This window comes from Hylobates moloch, unplaced genomic scaffold, assembly GCF_009828535.3.
Source record: "Hylobates moloch isolate HMO894 unplaced genomic scaffold, HMol_V3 SCAFFOLD_3, whole genome shotgun sequence".
NCBI lineage: Eukaryota > Metazoa > Chordata > Mammalia > Primates > Hylobatidae > Hylobates > Hylobates moloch.
In genome coordinates, this window is record NW_026652278.1 from 157,288,129 (window position 1) to 157,306,469 (window position 18,341).

Consider the following 18,341-nt stretch of genomic DNA (forward strand, 5'->3'; position numbering starts at 1 on the left):
GGCATCACCAATGAGGAAAATATTAGAAGCAATCTAAGATTTTAATAGCTTCTGGCAGCACAGATATTTAGTAGATTTCACTTATCTATTTTTATAGGTTTTGGTTTTTTGTTGTTGGGGGGGGTTTTATTTGGTTTTGTTTTTTTGGGTTTTGTTTTTATGTGATGAGATCTTGCTTTGTCACTCAGGCTGGAGTGCAGTGGCACAATCATAGCTCACTGCTGCCTCGAATTCCTGGGCTCAAGTGATCCTCCCACCTCAGCCTCCCGAGTACCTGGGACTACAGGCACGTGCCACCATGCCCAGTTAGTTTTCAAAAATTTTTTTGTAGAGACAGGGTCTTGTTATCTTGCCCAGACTGGTCTCTAACTCTTGGGCTGAAGTGATCCTTCCACCTTGGCCTCCTAAAGTGCTGGGATTATAGGCATGAGCCACCATGCCCGGCCTGTATTTGTTTTTAAAATATGATAAATAAATATCTATATATTCCTAGTGTCAGACACTAAGCTACCTCTCATGGTCAAAAAGAAAAAAAAAAGGCAAGACAAAATCATTTTCATAGTTTAGTTTTATCTGGGCTGGTTCATCCTTCTATTTTATCGTTTTTCCTTAGGAGATAAAGTGGTTATTTGAGGAAAGAATTGCTAGACATGAATCTGGTTTTGGTTCAAATTCTATTTTATTATTTCCTGGGCTTTGAATTTCAAAAAGCCAATCTATTTATTGGTCTCTTTGGGGCCATAAGGTTAAAGTACATCTGTTGTCCACACAAATTTAGCTATGGGCCTTCGAGCTAAGCAGTCATGAAATTATAGCCATAGTAAATTTAGACAACGATTAATTTCACTTCAGTCTGCCTATAAATCCACATGACAGAATAAACATAGTGTGTCATGTGGTTAATGTGAACACATGTAAAAAATTAAGAAATCTTTGGTGACAAGACAAAAAATACTCCATAAAAATTAGTGTTTCATTGTGGATGTATGAAATGCAATACTTACAGATGGCCTGACTTGGAGCTTAGGCAGCAACAAAACTTATCTTGGGCATCACTTTCAAATTTTGTTTTGGTGGTTCTCCAGTTCGTGGCAGACCACTGCCATTCCTTTGAGGAAAAGGAACACCTGGAAAATATAACCGTTGCTGAAGCACTTATCTCTCTGGGGTTTTTTCCTACCCTTTATTTTCATTATTATACCATTACAGAAACTGGTTGCTTCAGTTTTCTTCAAGTATGGACTTCATGAAGCCATGTGGTTGCATGTGCTTTGGGAGGAGGAGGCAGCTGGGGGCTAAATTTGCCATCCTGACATCATCCGTGACGTCCCTTTGAAGATAAATTTTGTCAGGAAGTACAAATCAGTGAAGTTGTGAGGAAAAGATGGAGAGACATCTTTCTTTTTTTTTTTTTTTTTTGAGACGGAGTCTCGCTCTGTCACCCAGGCTGGAGTGCAGTGGCGCAATCTCGGCTCACTGCAAGCTCCACCTCCCGGGTTCACGCCATTCTCCTGCCTCAGCCTCTCTGAGTAGCTGGGACTACAGGCGCCCGCCACCACGCCAGGCTAATTTTTTGTATTTTTAGTAGAGACGGGGTTTCACCGTGGTCTCAATCTCCTGACCTTGTGATCCGCCCGCCTCAGCCTCCCAAAGTGCTGGGATTACAAGCATGAGCCACTGCGCCCAGCCGGAGAGACATCTTTCAACATAACCTCGTTTCCCCTCGAGCATAAAGGAATTGATTTAAAGGAGAAAATAAAAACTCAACAGTTTTTAAAGGCTTTTATTTAATAAGCACCTGATCGTTTCCATTAACTGGCTTTTAACATTTACCATTTTGCTCAGCAAAGTTGGAGAACATTAGCCAAGATTCACTGATGAAACTTTATAAGTGTTATAAGTCAGATTTGTTTCATTTTAAAAGCCACATGTTTAAAATACAGTGCACAGAGAATTTTCATGATACGTAGTTGTGGTTCAATAAAATAAAGATAGCCAAAAGAAACTGTCACTCATAAAATCTATATTTCCTGCTAAGTGTTAGTATTAAAATAGATACTGCTAGTCAACTTGTAAGCCAAGCGATGCCATATGTGATTTTTTTAACATAAGCTATTTGTATTCTATACTAGAAAGTGTATCTTAGACTTTGCAGTGATTTGTTGGTTCCTTTCATTAATCATGAATTTATTATCATAAAAATCAACACTCATGACCCTATCTTGGAGAATCGAAGTGTTCTGAGCATTCCCAGATGTGTACTGCAGCTCCAGTATACAGCTCTGAGCCCCACTGACAGTTGCCAGGGTCACAAGAGAAAGATATTACTAGACCACGTCAGGGAGGTGAATTTTTAAATGTTCTTACACCACCCAAGAATGGAAGTGACTGGTGGTTTTCAAGGACAGCCATTTGGTCTGAAGCAGCTGCAGCCCCTTGATTTTAATTATCCTCCTGACCCTTTGATCCCTAACCAAAAAGGCCCTAGGACTGTGGACAGACACAGCCACTCTCCTTTAACAACCGGACTCAGACTAAGTCAGCAGTCACATTTAACCTCACCTTGAAATGTAGAAAGTGAACAATTACATATTGAACATTTTCATGTAAAACACCTTCTTGAATTTCAATCCAGCCACATCCTGCTAGTGCGATAATGTGATCCTTGAATTTTTGGCACCATCTCATTTTTAAGCTGGAATGTTTGGAAAATCTTTATGGGGAGGGAGGAATCATTATGCAACAACAACAATACACACACACACACACACACACACACACACACGTATGTATACATAATTATAAAAAACAATTTCAAAATCCCAGCACAGAATAGTATAAAGAAATATGCCATCTTACAGAACTATAATGTTACAATCCTTTTTCCTTTTATGTGCTATAATCCTTTATGAACAAGGAAAATTCAAGACTGGTGAATATTATCTCCTCTCCAACAAATTGATTTCAACCTGAGTATTATATCCAAAGAAACTTAATCTATAAGTATGAAGCTATACCCAACTTTGAAAGATTTTTGCAGCAGTACAAGTTTCTTTCTTTCTTTCTTTCTTTCTTTTTTTTTGAGACGGAGTCTCACTCTGTCACCCAGGCTGGAGTGCAGTGGCAGGATCTTGACTCACTGCAACCTCCACCTCCTGGGTTCACGCCATTCTCCTGCCTCAGCCTCCTGAGTAGCTGGGACTACAGGCATGCACCACCATGCCCAGCTAATTTTTGTATTTTTAGTAGAGACGGGGTTTCACCATGCTGGCCAGGCTGGTCTTGCTTGAACTCCTGACCTCGTGATCTGCCCGCCTTGGCCTCCCAAAGTGCTGAGATTACAGGCGTGAGCCACCACGCCTGGCACAGCACAGGTTTCTATGTGATGGAAAAATCTAAGCTCATTAAGTAAAATATAGTCATTGTATTTCGTTATGTCTACAATTGGATTTTCTTCTCTGTTAGCCCCTGCTACTAGTCTCGTGAACTAAGAAACCTGGCTTAGCTGACATCTATGCTTCCAGTCAGTTCCTGCATTGTAGTTGAAGTGAAAAAAGCCCCTTGATGAATGAATGAATAATTGATTGATGAATGAATGAATGAATGAATGAATGAGTAAGACTACATCTTCTAATCCTTTTACATTTTATTGCCAATTAGTACAAGGTTATTTTCATACGCTGCTTTTGGTCTTGAAATCTGACAGCCAGTCCCAACTGGTTTATTCTTATACTGGCAACTTAATTCTTTTGAAGGGGCATGTACCATGCCCACTAATTTTGCAAGGTTTGGCTCTCCAGCTTCTCTCAGCTCCTTGTTTGTGTGGCAATTACATAGCTATTTAACAGCTGCACTAGAAATTAAAGAGGAGGAATCAGTAGGCTTTGTTAAAACATGTATCTATCCATAGATACATGTTTTGATGAAAGATGAAAGCCAAAAGCATTAAGGAAAATGAAAATTTGGAGACTGCGTGGTTTTTATTGTTTTTGTTCTTATTTTTAATTGCTATAGATAAATGAGAGTTGCCTATATCTAAAAATATAATGACAACTACTTCACAAGGTACTTGTGAAAATAAAATAAGGTCATATTTGCATATAATATGCATTCAATAAATATTCTCTTTCCCTTAATTTGAATTTCTATAAGTCCTCAAGAATTGTCATTGTTCCCAAATATTGTATGATCTTTTCATCCTAATTATGAGATCATAATTACATATTTTTAATGATTTTATGGCAGAAAACAAAAAATGTGATTGAAGTTGAAATTTATCAGAAGTTCAGAATGGGAATGTAGATAATAAGATTTTAATTTTTTGATATGCTACCTAGATACTATTCACTAGATAAAAGGCTTCCAGGTATTCAAAATGGAATGAATAAATGTCCGAGGGGGTTCTCAAGTCAAATTTTACTTGAGTGGATTCTCTCTTAGCCACATTCCACCCACGCTCCTCTCTCAATCAAACCCCTCTCCACTCTTAGCCCATAACAATTAAACAGGGCTTTCAGGATCTGGAGGAAAGCGAGAATGTATCCCCTAGAAAGAGATCAAATTGAGGATGGCAAAATGTGTTTCATTTCAACCTTCAACTTTAGTTGCTTTGCAGCCTTAAAACAGCTGTGCTGAGGATTCTCAGACATTCCATCTCACTAGCAAAGAACATTCTGATGAGTGAGTGACGTCTGCCACAGGAAGAAGGGGGATAGTTTCCTTGCCTGTGCCATGCATTTACCAAACCTATACTTCATCATATTTTGTATGTTTCACAGTTTAGCTTGTCACCCTAGTATTTCTTTCCCCAAATGACATCAGCAACAAGAATTTAATGTGAGAAAAACTTCAAGAGGTCAAAATTTAACCAACAGATCTCCTCCCATTTACCTCTTTAGAGAATAGTAAATGTTTTGAGCTCTTTGCCAGGAAGCTAGTGGAATTATGACCTTTGAGAAACTGAACTAAACAAACATGACTGTAGCACACCCGTCTCGTCCAGTGTGTGGTGCCAAAACTTCAAAACTCTAAGATTCTCTTAGTTTAGACAAGAAGGTGATGTGTCTTTAATCAGCTACATAAAGAGTGGATGAGGCAGATTTCCTTTTCTCATATATGCACTAACTAGATTATTTTCAGTTTAATTTTATGCTTTTTAAATGCACTTCAGTTTGAGTTGGTGAAAGTCTATAACCCTCTCTCCATATATATTTTAAAGCACAAACTGTGGCCGATATTAAACTACTTGTTCAGTCCTTTCTTCATCTGTAAGCATATTCTTTGATAAGCTCAATGGCCATGTGCCCTGTTTGAAAATATAGGTTTGACTGCTATTCGGATATGGTGAGGTCAACAGATTAGGAGATGACTGTCATTGGAAAGATACTAAATAGTTTGTTATTCGTAGTTCCCAAGAGGAGGGGGCATGCTGCACCACAGGGGACTGCAGGGGATGTGCCAGGGTCAGTCAGAAGGCCAAGGAGCAAGGGGGAAATGTGGACAGGAGTCTTTGCCTAGGGACCCACAGGAAAGGGATAGGTGAGGCAAGGTACTCAGGGTTGGAACTGCCTGTTTTGAGTAATTTCAGTGGCTTCTCAAGCATAGGGGCTGTTTCTGGTTGTCTGGTGTCTGGCCCTGGGTTGATGTGGGAAGGGAAGTTGTGACCCTGAGTATGAGAGCCAAATAGAGGGAATGCTGAGTGTGTGGGCTCTGGACTGGTTAGTTTGCATATGGAGGGCACGCTCCCTGGAGGGTCTTTAACACCTCTAGGAACTGGCTAACCCTGGGAGGGGCAGGCCCTGCAGGGTCAGCAATGTCCTAGATGCAAAATTGAATGCGTGCAAAATTATGTTCTTTTTGTATGTTTCTCTCTGTACTCAAAAATAATTCACCTCATTCATTTGACAATTGATCATTTGTCTCTTTCTGATATATATCGTCTGTATTGTTTCCTCATGCCATTATTTGATATCAAACGCATTTATGCCAATTTCCCGAACTAGAAATCAACTGCTTCTTGATTGTTTAAAAAAAATGCAATTTTTAACTTTTAAAATTGATCCATAGAGTATTGAACATAGTTGATGCTTTAAAATATTTATTATCAGCCCCACTTTACTTTAGAACATGCATCCGATGAAATAACAAATAGTGAAGAAATCTGTGCTCTAATAGATTTGTAAAATGCTACATACATATTACATCTCACTCCTTGGTGTTTGCAATTCACATTTCCTTATTTAAAGCCCTGGGAAGGCCTGCAGCAAAGAAATTTGTTTAACATTGTCTCAATCCAGCCATTTACTAACCTTATTTGACCATGAAATTTGTTCCCACTGAGTACCTGCTAACAACCCATGAATATGTTACAGAATGCTTTTCTGTCCTGTTTCTTCCATGGAATTTGTACTTTAAAAAAATAAATTAAGACTAATTATAAACTGAGTGATAATGATAAGTTTAAGGCTAAAGAAAATAATCGGTAAGTGCAATGAAGTGCTTGAAATATACCTTAATACTGGCAGAAAAGTTAAGACAATGAATGCATTTTCTGCCTCAGTCTAACTCATCTATTTAGTCATCTGAAATGGTTCATTATGTAATAAAACTCTTCAGCAACTGCATATGGCAAAATGATTGGTGCTTGTAAACCACTAGGCTGACCTGTTTTTGCTTTTTAAATATGGGTGCTTTTTGTTCTCCAGCCCAGTGAATAAAATTGAAACAGCATCTCAGATTGTAACACATAGAAGAAATAATGCAGAGAAAAGAATAAATTTGCCCAGTAAGGTATAAGTAAAATAATTAGCATGAGCCATGCATATTGCTTTCAGGGAAAGCAACTGACAGCCAGGGAAAGTCAATTGTTGACGTAAGTGCCTGTCAAGTCGCCAGTTCTACGTTGTTAAAATGTGGTAAGTTAGGGTGTGACCCAAGAAGAGGAGGAAAAAAAAAAAACCCTGCAAATATTTGGATGGCAGGCTCTCCCTAAAAACAAAAAGGGCAGCATAGTTTCTGGCCAATATTTAGATCAGTGTGTGTTTGATCTATGATTAGGGTCATTTGCTCAATAGAACTAGCAATGGCAGAGCAAAGAGGCTCAACTGTGACTTTAGGAAAGTCATTTAGCCTTCCAGTTCAGGTTCCTCATCTGTATGAGGAGATAAAATGTCAAGGGTTTTTGGTTAAATGTAAGAGTGTATTTTTAATGATTGTGTTAAAAAATATTTCACAAAATGATGTAGAAAACTCTTTGATGAAGGGTGCAAGTAGTTAATGCCTTAGCTTACTTGAAATATACTAGGATACAATCATGTTTCTGAGATCACAGGCCCACATTGGACCTTTAAATGTATTGATGGATTTGACACCTTGTCTTTATCACAACCATGGTGCTTAACTTTCCATGTTATACTGAAATTAGCTCTTGATGGGCCTTTCTAGCCTATTGGAATGTAAGTTTTTCCAGGGTAGAGGCCTGGTCTTATATTAACTTACTCTCTGGGTTCTAGCACAATGTTTGGCATATGAATGTATTAAGCATGCCTTTTAATTTTCAGTGTCTCTGCTGCTTTGGCATGCAAGGGACCAGAGATATAATATACCTTTTTAAAAAATGGTTGCTCAGGAGGTTAAGGCAGGAGAATGGCATGAACCCGGGAGGCGGAGCTTGCAGTGAGCCGAGGTCGCACCACTGCATTCCAGCCTGGGCGACAGAGCGAGACTCCATCTCAAAAAAAAAAAAATTGTTGCTATGTTAAACAAGTGAGCAACCTGGATGGAGAGCCAAGACTCTGTGAGGTGGGTCATTCTGGTCCAGAACTTATCAGACCAACACTTCTTAAAGTGCACATGATCACCCAGGGAATCTGAACTGATTCAGTAGATTTGGGGTGAGGGTCAAGATACTGCACTTCTAACAAGCCTCCAGGTGCTACTGATGCTGCTGGCCTCAGGACCACACTTTGAGGAGCAAAAAGCAGGAGTGGGGAACCATTTTCTATAAAGATCCAGATACTAAATAATTGGGGCTTTGAGGGCCATATAGTATGTTGCAACTACTGCTTGATTCTGTGACTATAATGCAAAAGCAGACATAGACAATATGTAAATGAATGAGCATGGTTATGTTCCCCACCCCCCACCAAAAAAAAAAAACCTTATTTAAGGACTCTGAAATGTGAACTTTATGTCACAAGATACTCTTCTTCTTTTGATTTTTTCGGCTCACTGCAAGCTCCGCCTCCCGGGTTCATGCCATTCTCCTGCCTTAACCTCCTGAGCAACCATTTTTTAAAAAGGTATATTATATCTCTGGTCCCTTGCATGCCAAAGCAGCAGAGACACTGAAAATTAAAAGGCATGCTTAATACATTCATATGCCAAACATTGTGCTAGAACCCAGAGAGTAAGTTAATATAAGACCAGGCCTCTACCCTGGAAAAACTTACATTCCAATAGGCTAGAAAGGCCCATCAAGAGCTAACTTCAGTATAAAAGTTTAAAAGTATAAAAACCACTCTTAGCTCAAGGGCCATATAAAAACAGGCAGTAGGCTTGCAGGCTGTAAGTTCGCTAAGTTAGAGGACAACATACTAGTCACTTAGTAAGCAAAGGTTTCCCTATGGAGTACATCTAACCAAAAGAAACGAATCCTTCTCTCTATTGAACCTCTGTTGCATTTTTTTATGCTTCATTTTCCCCCAATAGGTGGTTTATATCTTTTTTAGGTAGAAACACTCTAATTCACAGTACAGACAGACAAACTCAACTAGTTTCAGAGTTTAGCAGGCATTATTTTTTCTATTACCTGTAGTAGGTAATGCAGTTCTTCACACATAGAAGAAGCTCTGTAAGTGTATATTCAGTTTATTTAGTCTGTTGAAGATGCCTTTAGCTTGGTCTTAAGGAAGAGTAGTTCCTAGATGGGATTAATGAAGAGGGCAAGGAGATAATTCCAAGGAGAAGAAAATCTGGGCACAGAAAAGTAGGTAGGTAATATTTGAGGGCTATGTAAGGAGCAGTAAGTCCATGCAGATATTCGACAGAAACAGAGGATTAGTATAAGAAAACGGTAGGGCCAAGTTATATGAAAACCCACAGTGACAGATCTGAAGTTTAGAGAATGATGTATGTAGGGAAAAACCTCAAGAGCATTAATCTGATGACAGAATATAGAAAGAATTTATAGTCTGCTGGTGATGGAGAGACCAATTAAAACACTAAAGCCACAGTTAATCCTAATGGGTGAGGAGCTGGACTATGGCTTTGGAAAGATAACAGGAAAAAAAAAAGAGACTGGAGGATGACTCTGGGCTGGAAAGTTCATCAAGACTTTATGACAACAAAGAAAACCATACAGTGCGCCAGAATCAAGAAATACTGTCCTGCTCAGTTGCCCCCAAAATAATATGGTTTGCATTGCATGGAATGCTCAGTTGGCTGATAATTGTATGTTCTTTAATTCCCCAGGTCTTATCTCTTCTTTGGTGGGAATCACATATTTACTGTTGAGCATGGTTTCTGGGGTTGATACTCAGAGCATTAGCAAACTCATTTGCTTTATTAACTTTATTTTCAAATTAAATTAGACAAAAACCTATATTATTCTACTCTAAATACAGAAAAAAATGTCTTCCGTGTCATATTTCACAAAAGGATGTGAAATCCAAGTAATTTTATAAGAAACTAGACTTAGAGAAAATCTCTAAGTGCTCATTAAGAGCTAAATGGACAATATTTTCCTGGAGAATTCAGTCCTTTTAGTTGTAAGTGGCAGATTTCTACACATTTCTTTAAAAATAAATCCCATTTGGGGTTTTTCTTAGGGCAGCTTTGGGCTTTGTTTTGTTTTGTTTGTATGTTTGTTTCTTGGCAAAATGTAAAGGCCACCAATGTTACTGAGAATTTGAGGTGCTGGGGGAAGAGAGGAGAGAGAGTGAGAGAACCTGTGTTCAAACAGTCTGGCAGCCTGAAATTTCCCACACGAAGGACCTGATTGTTTGGGAAAGGAAAAGTGCTGACCAGCAAGAATGAATTATAGCACAACTGCTATATCTCCCCACATCTTGGAGGCCAAGGCGGTCTGCTAGAAAGTTTTGTAAACATCAGAAATGTGGAAGGCATTAAATCTGTTACTGCTCAGCTGATCAGAAGTCTTAAGGTCAACAAAAATATTGCTGCCTGTGATTTTTTAACATGATGATAAGTTTCTTTTCATATATTAAATATTTTGAGCATAATGTTTATATTACTTTTCTATTTTTCTTTAGATAAGACTAATAGATAAAATTGTAATAAATGGAGGAGGTATTTGTTATAAAGCATTTTATAAGACGCTGAGTTTCTGTTCCTTTTATTTTATAACTGAAACGGTCTTTCTGAGTTTGACAGCGTCACTTGGGTTGATAAAATGTACAAGATGCTTTACAAAGAAAACCGATGGGAATTGTCTAGTCATTAATTTCACAGTCTAAATTGTAGAGTTTCCATTAGTAACACTGACATTGATTTTTTTTTAATCAAACAAACATCATTTTGCATAGCAACCAGCCTTCACTTCTGCTTTGTTGTTTTAAACATCACCATTTCCTTTCTTTCCCTCCTATCCTTTGACCTCCATTTGGCCTGCAGATGGTTCTGTGAAGGGAAAGAACTGCACAACACTCCTGATATTCAAATCCACTGTGAGGGAGGGGACCTCCATACCCTGATCATAGCAGAGGCCTTTGAGGACGACACAGGCCGCTACACCTGTCTGGCTACGAATCCCAGCGGCTCAGACACAACATCTGCTGAGGTGTTCATTGAAGGTAAGGAGGGTGCCTGGTAATGGGGGATAAAAGGGTGTCAATGGTCTAATCACTCCAGTATCTTGGGCGTGCAAATGTGCCTTTCCAATGCAAATGTCACAATGGCGTTCTAATTCAAACTTCATTTCCCTGAAAACCTTTATAAATTGAACTGTTCCGACATTTAGGTACCCATCAACTATCTCTGATGTCAACATTTGTTCCTTTTAATGTAGAATGTTTCCACTCCATTAACTTGAATTATTTAGAATGTAAGGTATCCAAATTACTTTTGTCTTTCTCTAGTAAATGAAGCATAGAAACATAATTGAAATACCATATCAAGCAAAGTTAAATGATAAATGACTCAGGAAGTCATTCATGAGAATTTTAAGTGATTTAATACTTTTTAATGTTCTCATTTTTACTAAATTCTAGAATTTTGCCTCTTTTGTTAAGACCCCATTATTCCTTCTAAATGTACTATAAACTTGCAATCACTAGGTGAGAATATTCAAGAATCAATGTTGTATTAAAGAGGGGTAAGCTGAGAATGGGCTATTTCTGTTGTTCTGTTCGTTTTTGACAGGATTCAATCTCCAGGGAGTTGAAAAACTTGATATCAAAGCATTATATTTTACATTTTTATTGTGTTTTGATCAATACCAATAATGTAGAATAGTTGGAAGTGTTCTAAGCACTGTAGTATTTATACTATTCCTAAATCCATAAATTGATGAGTGCTCTGTTAATAGGTTGCTTTAAAAATAATGGTTAAAATATAGAAAGGAAAATATTAAAATCCTTGAGGTCTGTACTTTTTTTAACTGTTTAATAGCACCAATATCTTCATTATGTAGAGGTGAAGAAGGCAAGATGTGAGCCACCATTTATAACTCCTTCAAGAACTGACCCACAATAATTAGCTTTAAAAGTAGGGTCGGTGAGGTAGCTCATGCCTGTAATCCCAGCAGTTTGGGAGCCCGAGGCAGGAGGATCACTTGAGGCCAGGAGTTTGAGGCCAGACTGGGCAACATACTGAGACCCTGTCTCTAAAAAAAAAAAAAAAAACAAAACAAACACACACACACACACACAAAAAAAAAAAAAAAAAAAAATTTTTAAAGTTAGCCTGGCCTGGTGGTGTGTACCTGTACTCCCAGCTACTCAGGAGGCTGAGGAGGTGAGGAGGGAGGATTGCTTGAGCCTCTGAGGTCGAGGTTACATTGAGCTATGATGACACCACTGCCCTCCAGCCTGGAAGACAGAGCAAGACCCCATCTCTTAAAAAAAGAGAAAAATTTAAAAATACAAGGTAACGATTACTGATGACTCAAAGTATGTACCTTTACTTTCAGTGAAAGGATCCTCCATATTACCTTTGGTAGCAAACATCTTGGAGTGCCTCAAGGGACCTTGTCCTATTAATAAAAACAAACATTTTATATGTAGTAACAACTAATACTTACATGACACTTACAAAATGCACACACACACACACACACACACACAATCATTTACACTTTGCCGTAGCCTGCGAGGTATTATTAGTGTTCCTTTTTTATAACTGAGGCCCAGAGAGGTAGAAGAAACTTGTTCAAAGTCACACAAGAATTTGAACCAAGACAGTCTTGCTCCAGGGCCCACATTAACCACTCTATCATACTGATAGGTATTTCAAAATGCTGCATGAATGAAAAATGAATGACAAAAAGATGTTTAAAATTTCACTAATAAGTTAGCAGTATTATTCAGGGGTGAGTTGTGTAGCAAACTTCTTAAGGCATCTTAAAATACAGTGAAGGGAACTTAAACGTCCATAAAAATCCTGTCTGCTAATGATGATCAGATGTGTCTCCAAGTTCAGATAGAGCACTTTTAAATGAAATTCTTTATTTGCTTGCAAGATTGCTAGAAATATGATAAATTTTGGGATGTGCTGCTTTCATACTACAAATATTAAATGAAATCACATTGGATTTAAGTAAAAGCCTGTCAACTTAATTTAACCAACATTTATTAAGACCCTACTAAGTGCCACACGGTGCAGGTATAAATGTGGTTAAGAGACAATCCCTGATATCAAGGAGTTCTCAATCTAACAGCAGATAAACACATTTTTTTAAAAAAAGCCAGGCGCAATGGCTCACGCCTGTAATCCCAGCACTTTGGGAGGCCAAGGAGGAGATCAAGATCAGCCTGGCCAACATGGTAAAACCCCGTCTCTACTAAAAATACAAAAATTAGCCGGGCATGATGGCAGGCACCTGTAGTCCCAGCTACCCATCATGCCACTGCACTCTAGCTTGGGTGATAGAGCGAGGCTCAGTCTCAAAAAAAAGAAAAAAAAAAAAACAGATTGTAAAATGATAAAGTAATATTATAACAAGTGGTATAAGAGAAATCGAAAGCATTTTAAGAACTTATATAAGTTAAATGCATGATATATAAGATATATATAAAATCATATATATACTATAAAATGAGATATTTCACTGCCTCTTGAAACCAGCTGCAGAATCCAACTGGGATAGACTCAAACTCTCACTATACTGATCTTTAACTTTAAATGTGGTTCTTCTGTATACAAGCCTCTGAACTGCCAGTCCTCTTCGGCCAGTCCTTTCAAATCATCTGCCTGAGGTACTGAATATGAGAAAAATATCCCTCTAGTTCTATATGCCACATATCTTTCATATTCGGGACTTCAACAGAGATAGTGGATTTCTTGCAGTGCACAGCTTTTCATGTGACACTGCTGAACTTAGTGAGACATCCGACGCCATTGGGTACCTCTGACTATAGATAGATCATAAGTGACTTTAGATAAATTGAAGGGAGGTTAAGGAAGCTGGACATATCAAGAATGAAGAGTTGTGAAGATTCAGCCTGCTAAGCCCAACAAGTGCTTTAGAAAACTGGCTCCTTGGCCTTGTGAAATATGAATGATTTTTTAAAAAACAAAAGATTTTAGTGTTTTAATCCCTAAGAACAGTTATGTGAAGTGGGAGAGAACCTCAGATAAATTCTTAGCCTCAACTTATGACTCAAAGTAAGAAATCTTTATATTTTACTTATTCTAGCACTAAATTAGACTCACCCATATTCCTACTGAATTGCTTCCTGAAGCATGTTATTACTACATCACCTGTCGTTGGCAGCCTATCTGTCAGAGGGTGGAAAGGTTTCTTTTTGAAATTAAAATCTCAGCAAAGCCTTCTCTAAAAGTTTAACAACGTACTAATTAGAAACTGTCTAAATTCCACTGTCTCATGCATCAAGTTTTAGAATGATACAAAAGAAATTAGAGCTTAAGAACAGTGGCTAGCATTCATTTAGTGTCACCTAGGAGCCAAGCACTGTTCTTCATTTTTACAGAGAACACCTCATTTCATCCTTACAAAAATCACTCCATTTAAAAATTTTTTATTTTTTTAAATTGACAAATAATAATTGTACACATTCATGGGGTATGTAGTTATGCTTTGATACATATTACGTATAGTGATCAGATCAGGGTAATTAGCATATCCATCATCTCAAACATCATTTCTTTGTGTTGAGAACACTCAATATCCTCCTTCTAGCTATTTAAGACCATATAAGGTATTATTGTTTAACTACAGTCATCCTATAGTGGTATGTAACATTAGAACAATGTATTCCTCTTACACTTTTAGCTGTAATTTTGTATCCTTTAACAGTCTCTTCCTATCCTCTCTTCTCCTTCTCCTTTCCAACCCCATTAGTCCCTGTTCTGCTTTTCACTTCTATGAGATTAACTTTTTTTTTTTTTTTTTTTTTTGAGACGGAGTCTCACTCTGTCGCCCAGGCTGGAGTGCAGTGGCGTGATCTCGGCTCACTGCAAGCTCCGCCTTCCGGGTTCATGCCATTCTCCTGCCTCAGCCTCCCGAGTAGCTGGGACTACAGGCGCCTGCCACCACCTCTGGCCAATTGTATTTTTAGTAGAGATGGAGATTCACCATGTTAGCCAGGATGGTCTCGATCTCCTGACCTCATGATCCGCCTGCCTCAGCCTCCCAAAGTGCTGGGATTACAGGCATGAGCCACCGCACCCGGCCGAGATTAACTTTTTTAACAGAAAGTTAAACACTGCATGTTCTCACTCCTATGTGAAAACTAAAAATTACCCTATTTAATAGTTGAAGAAACTGAAGTTTTAAGAGGCTAAGCAATGACTAAGATCACACATATACACACGGCACACACACACACACGCCTGGGAGTCAAGGATTCAAACCTAGGCAGTCTGACTCCTGAATCTGCCCTCTACCCTACAGCATAAAATCCAAACAAACTCATCATCACTGGGGCAGCTACAGTTCCTTGCCTTCATCTCGCAACAGGATTTCAGATCTGAGCACAGCATTTTTCAGGGCATATAATTGAGCACTTTTCGGTCATTCTCAAGAATACAGCAAGTGACTACTGTAAGGGAGGCAGTGGTTCACCCTGGAGACACACAGCAGGGAACAAGCAGGCCTCTACCCTCACTGCACGAACACTCCAGAAGGGGGTCAGAGTAACCCAGTAAACTCATGAGGCATTCCAGCAGCGGCAAGTGCTGTGAAAGAAATAAAGGTGGCTGATGGGATGCGGTGATCAGGAAGGCTGCTCCAAAGAGATGACATTTGGTCTCTGATAGGAGCCTGAGAAGGAGCCAGTAGGGAAGGCTGGGGAAAGAGTGCTCCAGACCAAGGGAACAATGCCCTGGTGAGGACAGCCAGATGTGCCTAGGTTGCAGGAAGAAGTCCAGGGTAACTGGAACATCAGATGGAGGAGGTAGCTCAGAGGTGTGGGCCGTAGCTGGGGTACGCAGGACACAGGGCCTATAGTCACTGTTAGTTTGGCTAAATAAAATTGAAAATCATGGAGAGTTTAAACTGATTCATGTTTTCTAACTGACACTTTGGTTGGTAGAAGCCTATTGCAGCAGGACAGAGGAGAGATGCGGGTGCCTCAGGAGGATACAGCGGAGATGAGGGAGTGAGTCAGATTGGAGCTGGGTTCAGAGGCAGGCCCAAAGCCCTGCAGTGGTTCTATGTGGAGGCGAAGGGAGGAAAGGAATCAGGGATGACTGTGGATTCAGCTATACTATTTGTGAGGACAGTGGTGTCAATCTCTGAAATGAGGAAGACGGAAAAGGAATAGGATTGGGGACAGAAGGAATTAAGTGCTGTCTTTTGAACATGGTGTGTGTGTGTGTGTGTGTGTGTGTGTGTGTGTGTATGTGTGTATTTGTAGAGGGAGTCTCGCTCTATCGCTCAGGCTGGAGTGTAGTGCCGCAATCTCGGCTCACTGCAACCTCCACCTCCTGGGTTCAAGTGATTCTCTTGATTCGGCCTCCCAAGTAGCTGGGACTACAGTCACCAGCCACCATGCCCGGCTAATTTTTATATTTTTAGGAAAGATGGGGTTTTGCCATGGTGGTCAGGCTGGACTCAAACTCCTGACCTCAAGTGATCTACCCACCTCGGCCTCCCAAAATGCTGGAATTACAGGCACGAGCCACTGCGTCCAGCCCGAACATGCTGTGTTTGAAATCTCTACTTAGCTAGCCACGTGGATGTGTCAGGCCGGTAGTTGCAGATATAAACATAGATGTCTGGAGCACAGGGTGAGAATGCTGTATTTGGGGAGCATCAGAATATAGATGGTAACTAAAGCTGTGGAACCGGACACACCTCCAGTCAGATCAGCTAGGGAGGAAGAGGGGATGGGGACGAGGAAGGGATCTGAGTCTGAGCCTGGGATACTCCTGCCTGTTGAAAGAGGAGTTGCCAGCAAACAAGATAAGAAAGAAAAGCCCCCAGGGTGTGAGAGAAACCAGGCAGAATGGTGTTAAGGGAAGGCAAGAGAAAGGGTTTCCAGAAGAGGGGGCTGCGAGCTGTGTCTGCTGCTGCTGAGAGCTCCAATCAGATGCGGGCCAGGAGGAAACCACTGGGGTCAGCAACAGTGGATGTTGTCAGCGATTTTAGCAAGAGGAGCTTGAGGAATCTGAACAGGGTTAAAGATCAAATGGTACTGGTTGAGAAAAGTTTGTGAAATATGGAAAGAGAAGCAGCAAATAACATATTTGTTGGAGAAGTTTTGCTTAACTGCCAACAGAGATAGGAGCTGGTATCCGGAGTGGAGCATGGGGTCAAAAAGATGGTTTTTACAGTGTGTGTGTTTTCAGGCAGGAGTTACTAGAATATGTTTATAGGCTGAAGAAGATAGTGCAAGAGAGAAAAATACATCATGCAGGAGGGAGGAGAGTAAGATGGGGAAAGGAAATGGAATCTGTACTAGATGGTGAGAGGGTACCCTCAAGAACTAGCTGGCAGAGAGAGATTCTCAAGAATTTCCTATATAAATGGGAAAGATCCATGTAAACATGTAAAATAAATAACAGACATCTCAAGTTTCCACCACTGCCTCCTCCTGTGATTGTAAAATGAATTACACAGACTGTAAAATGAGTAGCTTTATGAGCTCCAAAGAGGGCAAGATGGTGGCCCTGAAATGTGGGATGAAGGAATCTGGATTAAACCGGACCTTGTGGATAAAGAGGATTGGGGTCAGGAGGAGAGAAGGGCAGAGCAGCATTAAAAAGGTAGGGAAGGGAACCAGCATGAGGCAGATTGGCAGGTCCTGTTTGACACAGGTTCTCAGTGCTACGAATAATCAGATAAAATGTGTGCCCCTTTGAAGTGACATTGTGAAGCGTGCTGTGATGTGAAATGTGGAATTGTTCCTAATAACCACATAGGGTAAAGCCCTTGGTGCCAGGACCACTGCCATGCCTCTCTAGGCAGAGATTCCATTCACTGGCTTTTGAAAACTTTTGGAGAAAAGCTAAACCAGTTTAGCTTTGGCCATTCTTCGTGTTATCTATTTTAAAATAATCTTTCATGGTATTTTATGATGGCTCTATGCTTTGGTTTCTTCATTTGGAGAAAATTAGATTGTTGTAAGGGTTGAGTGGGTTAATCCACTGGGGTGGTGCCTAGCACACAGTGTAGGCCATTATTTTTAAATACTGTATTTTTATTTTTAAAAAGCTAAAATGTACGGATAAAAAGAAGATATAAAAATCATGTCTAGGCCAGGCATGGTGGCTCATGCCTATAATCCTAGCACTTTGGGAGGCTGAGGCAGAAAAATCACTTAGTCCAGGAGTTCAGCACCAGCCAGAGCAACATAGTGAGACCCCCATCTCTACAAAAAATTTAAAAAATAGCCAGGCATGGTGGTGCACACCTGTAGTCCCAGCTACTTGGAAGGCTGAGGTGGGAGGGTCACTTGAGCCCAGCAGGTGAAGGCAGAAGTAGCTGGGATGGCACCACTGCACTCCAGCCTGGGTGACCGAGTGAGACCCTGTCTCAAAAAATAAAAATAAAAAAGCATGTCTAATCCCACTGCCTTATGAAAGTCACTCTTAATATCTTTATCTTTCCAATTTTTTTCCTACATGTGAGTACTTAAATTTTGCTGTATCTACTCTTTTGAACTGTTTTTTTTTTTAATTTAACCTATTCTGTCACAGAC

General features: G+C 39.8%; 1 protein-coding gene across 1 annotated transcript in view; it reads left to right on the forward strand.

Moving 5' to 3' along the window:
• Window positions 1-18,341, forward strand: part of PALLD (palladin, cytoskeletal associated protein) — a 439,505-nt gene that overhangs the window by 140,852 nt on the left and 280,312 nt on the right. Inside the window, exons 2-3 of the mRNA XM_032174072.1 lie at window positions 10,633-10,811; window positions 13,382-13,433. Of these exons, the coding sequence (XP_032029963.1) occupies window positions 10,633-10,811; window positions 13,382-13,433 (231 nt within the window). The remainder of the gene's footprint in view (window positions 1-10,632; window positions 10,812-13,381; window positions 13,434-18,341) is intronic.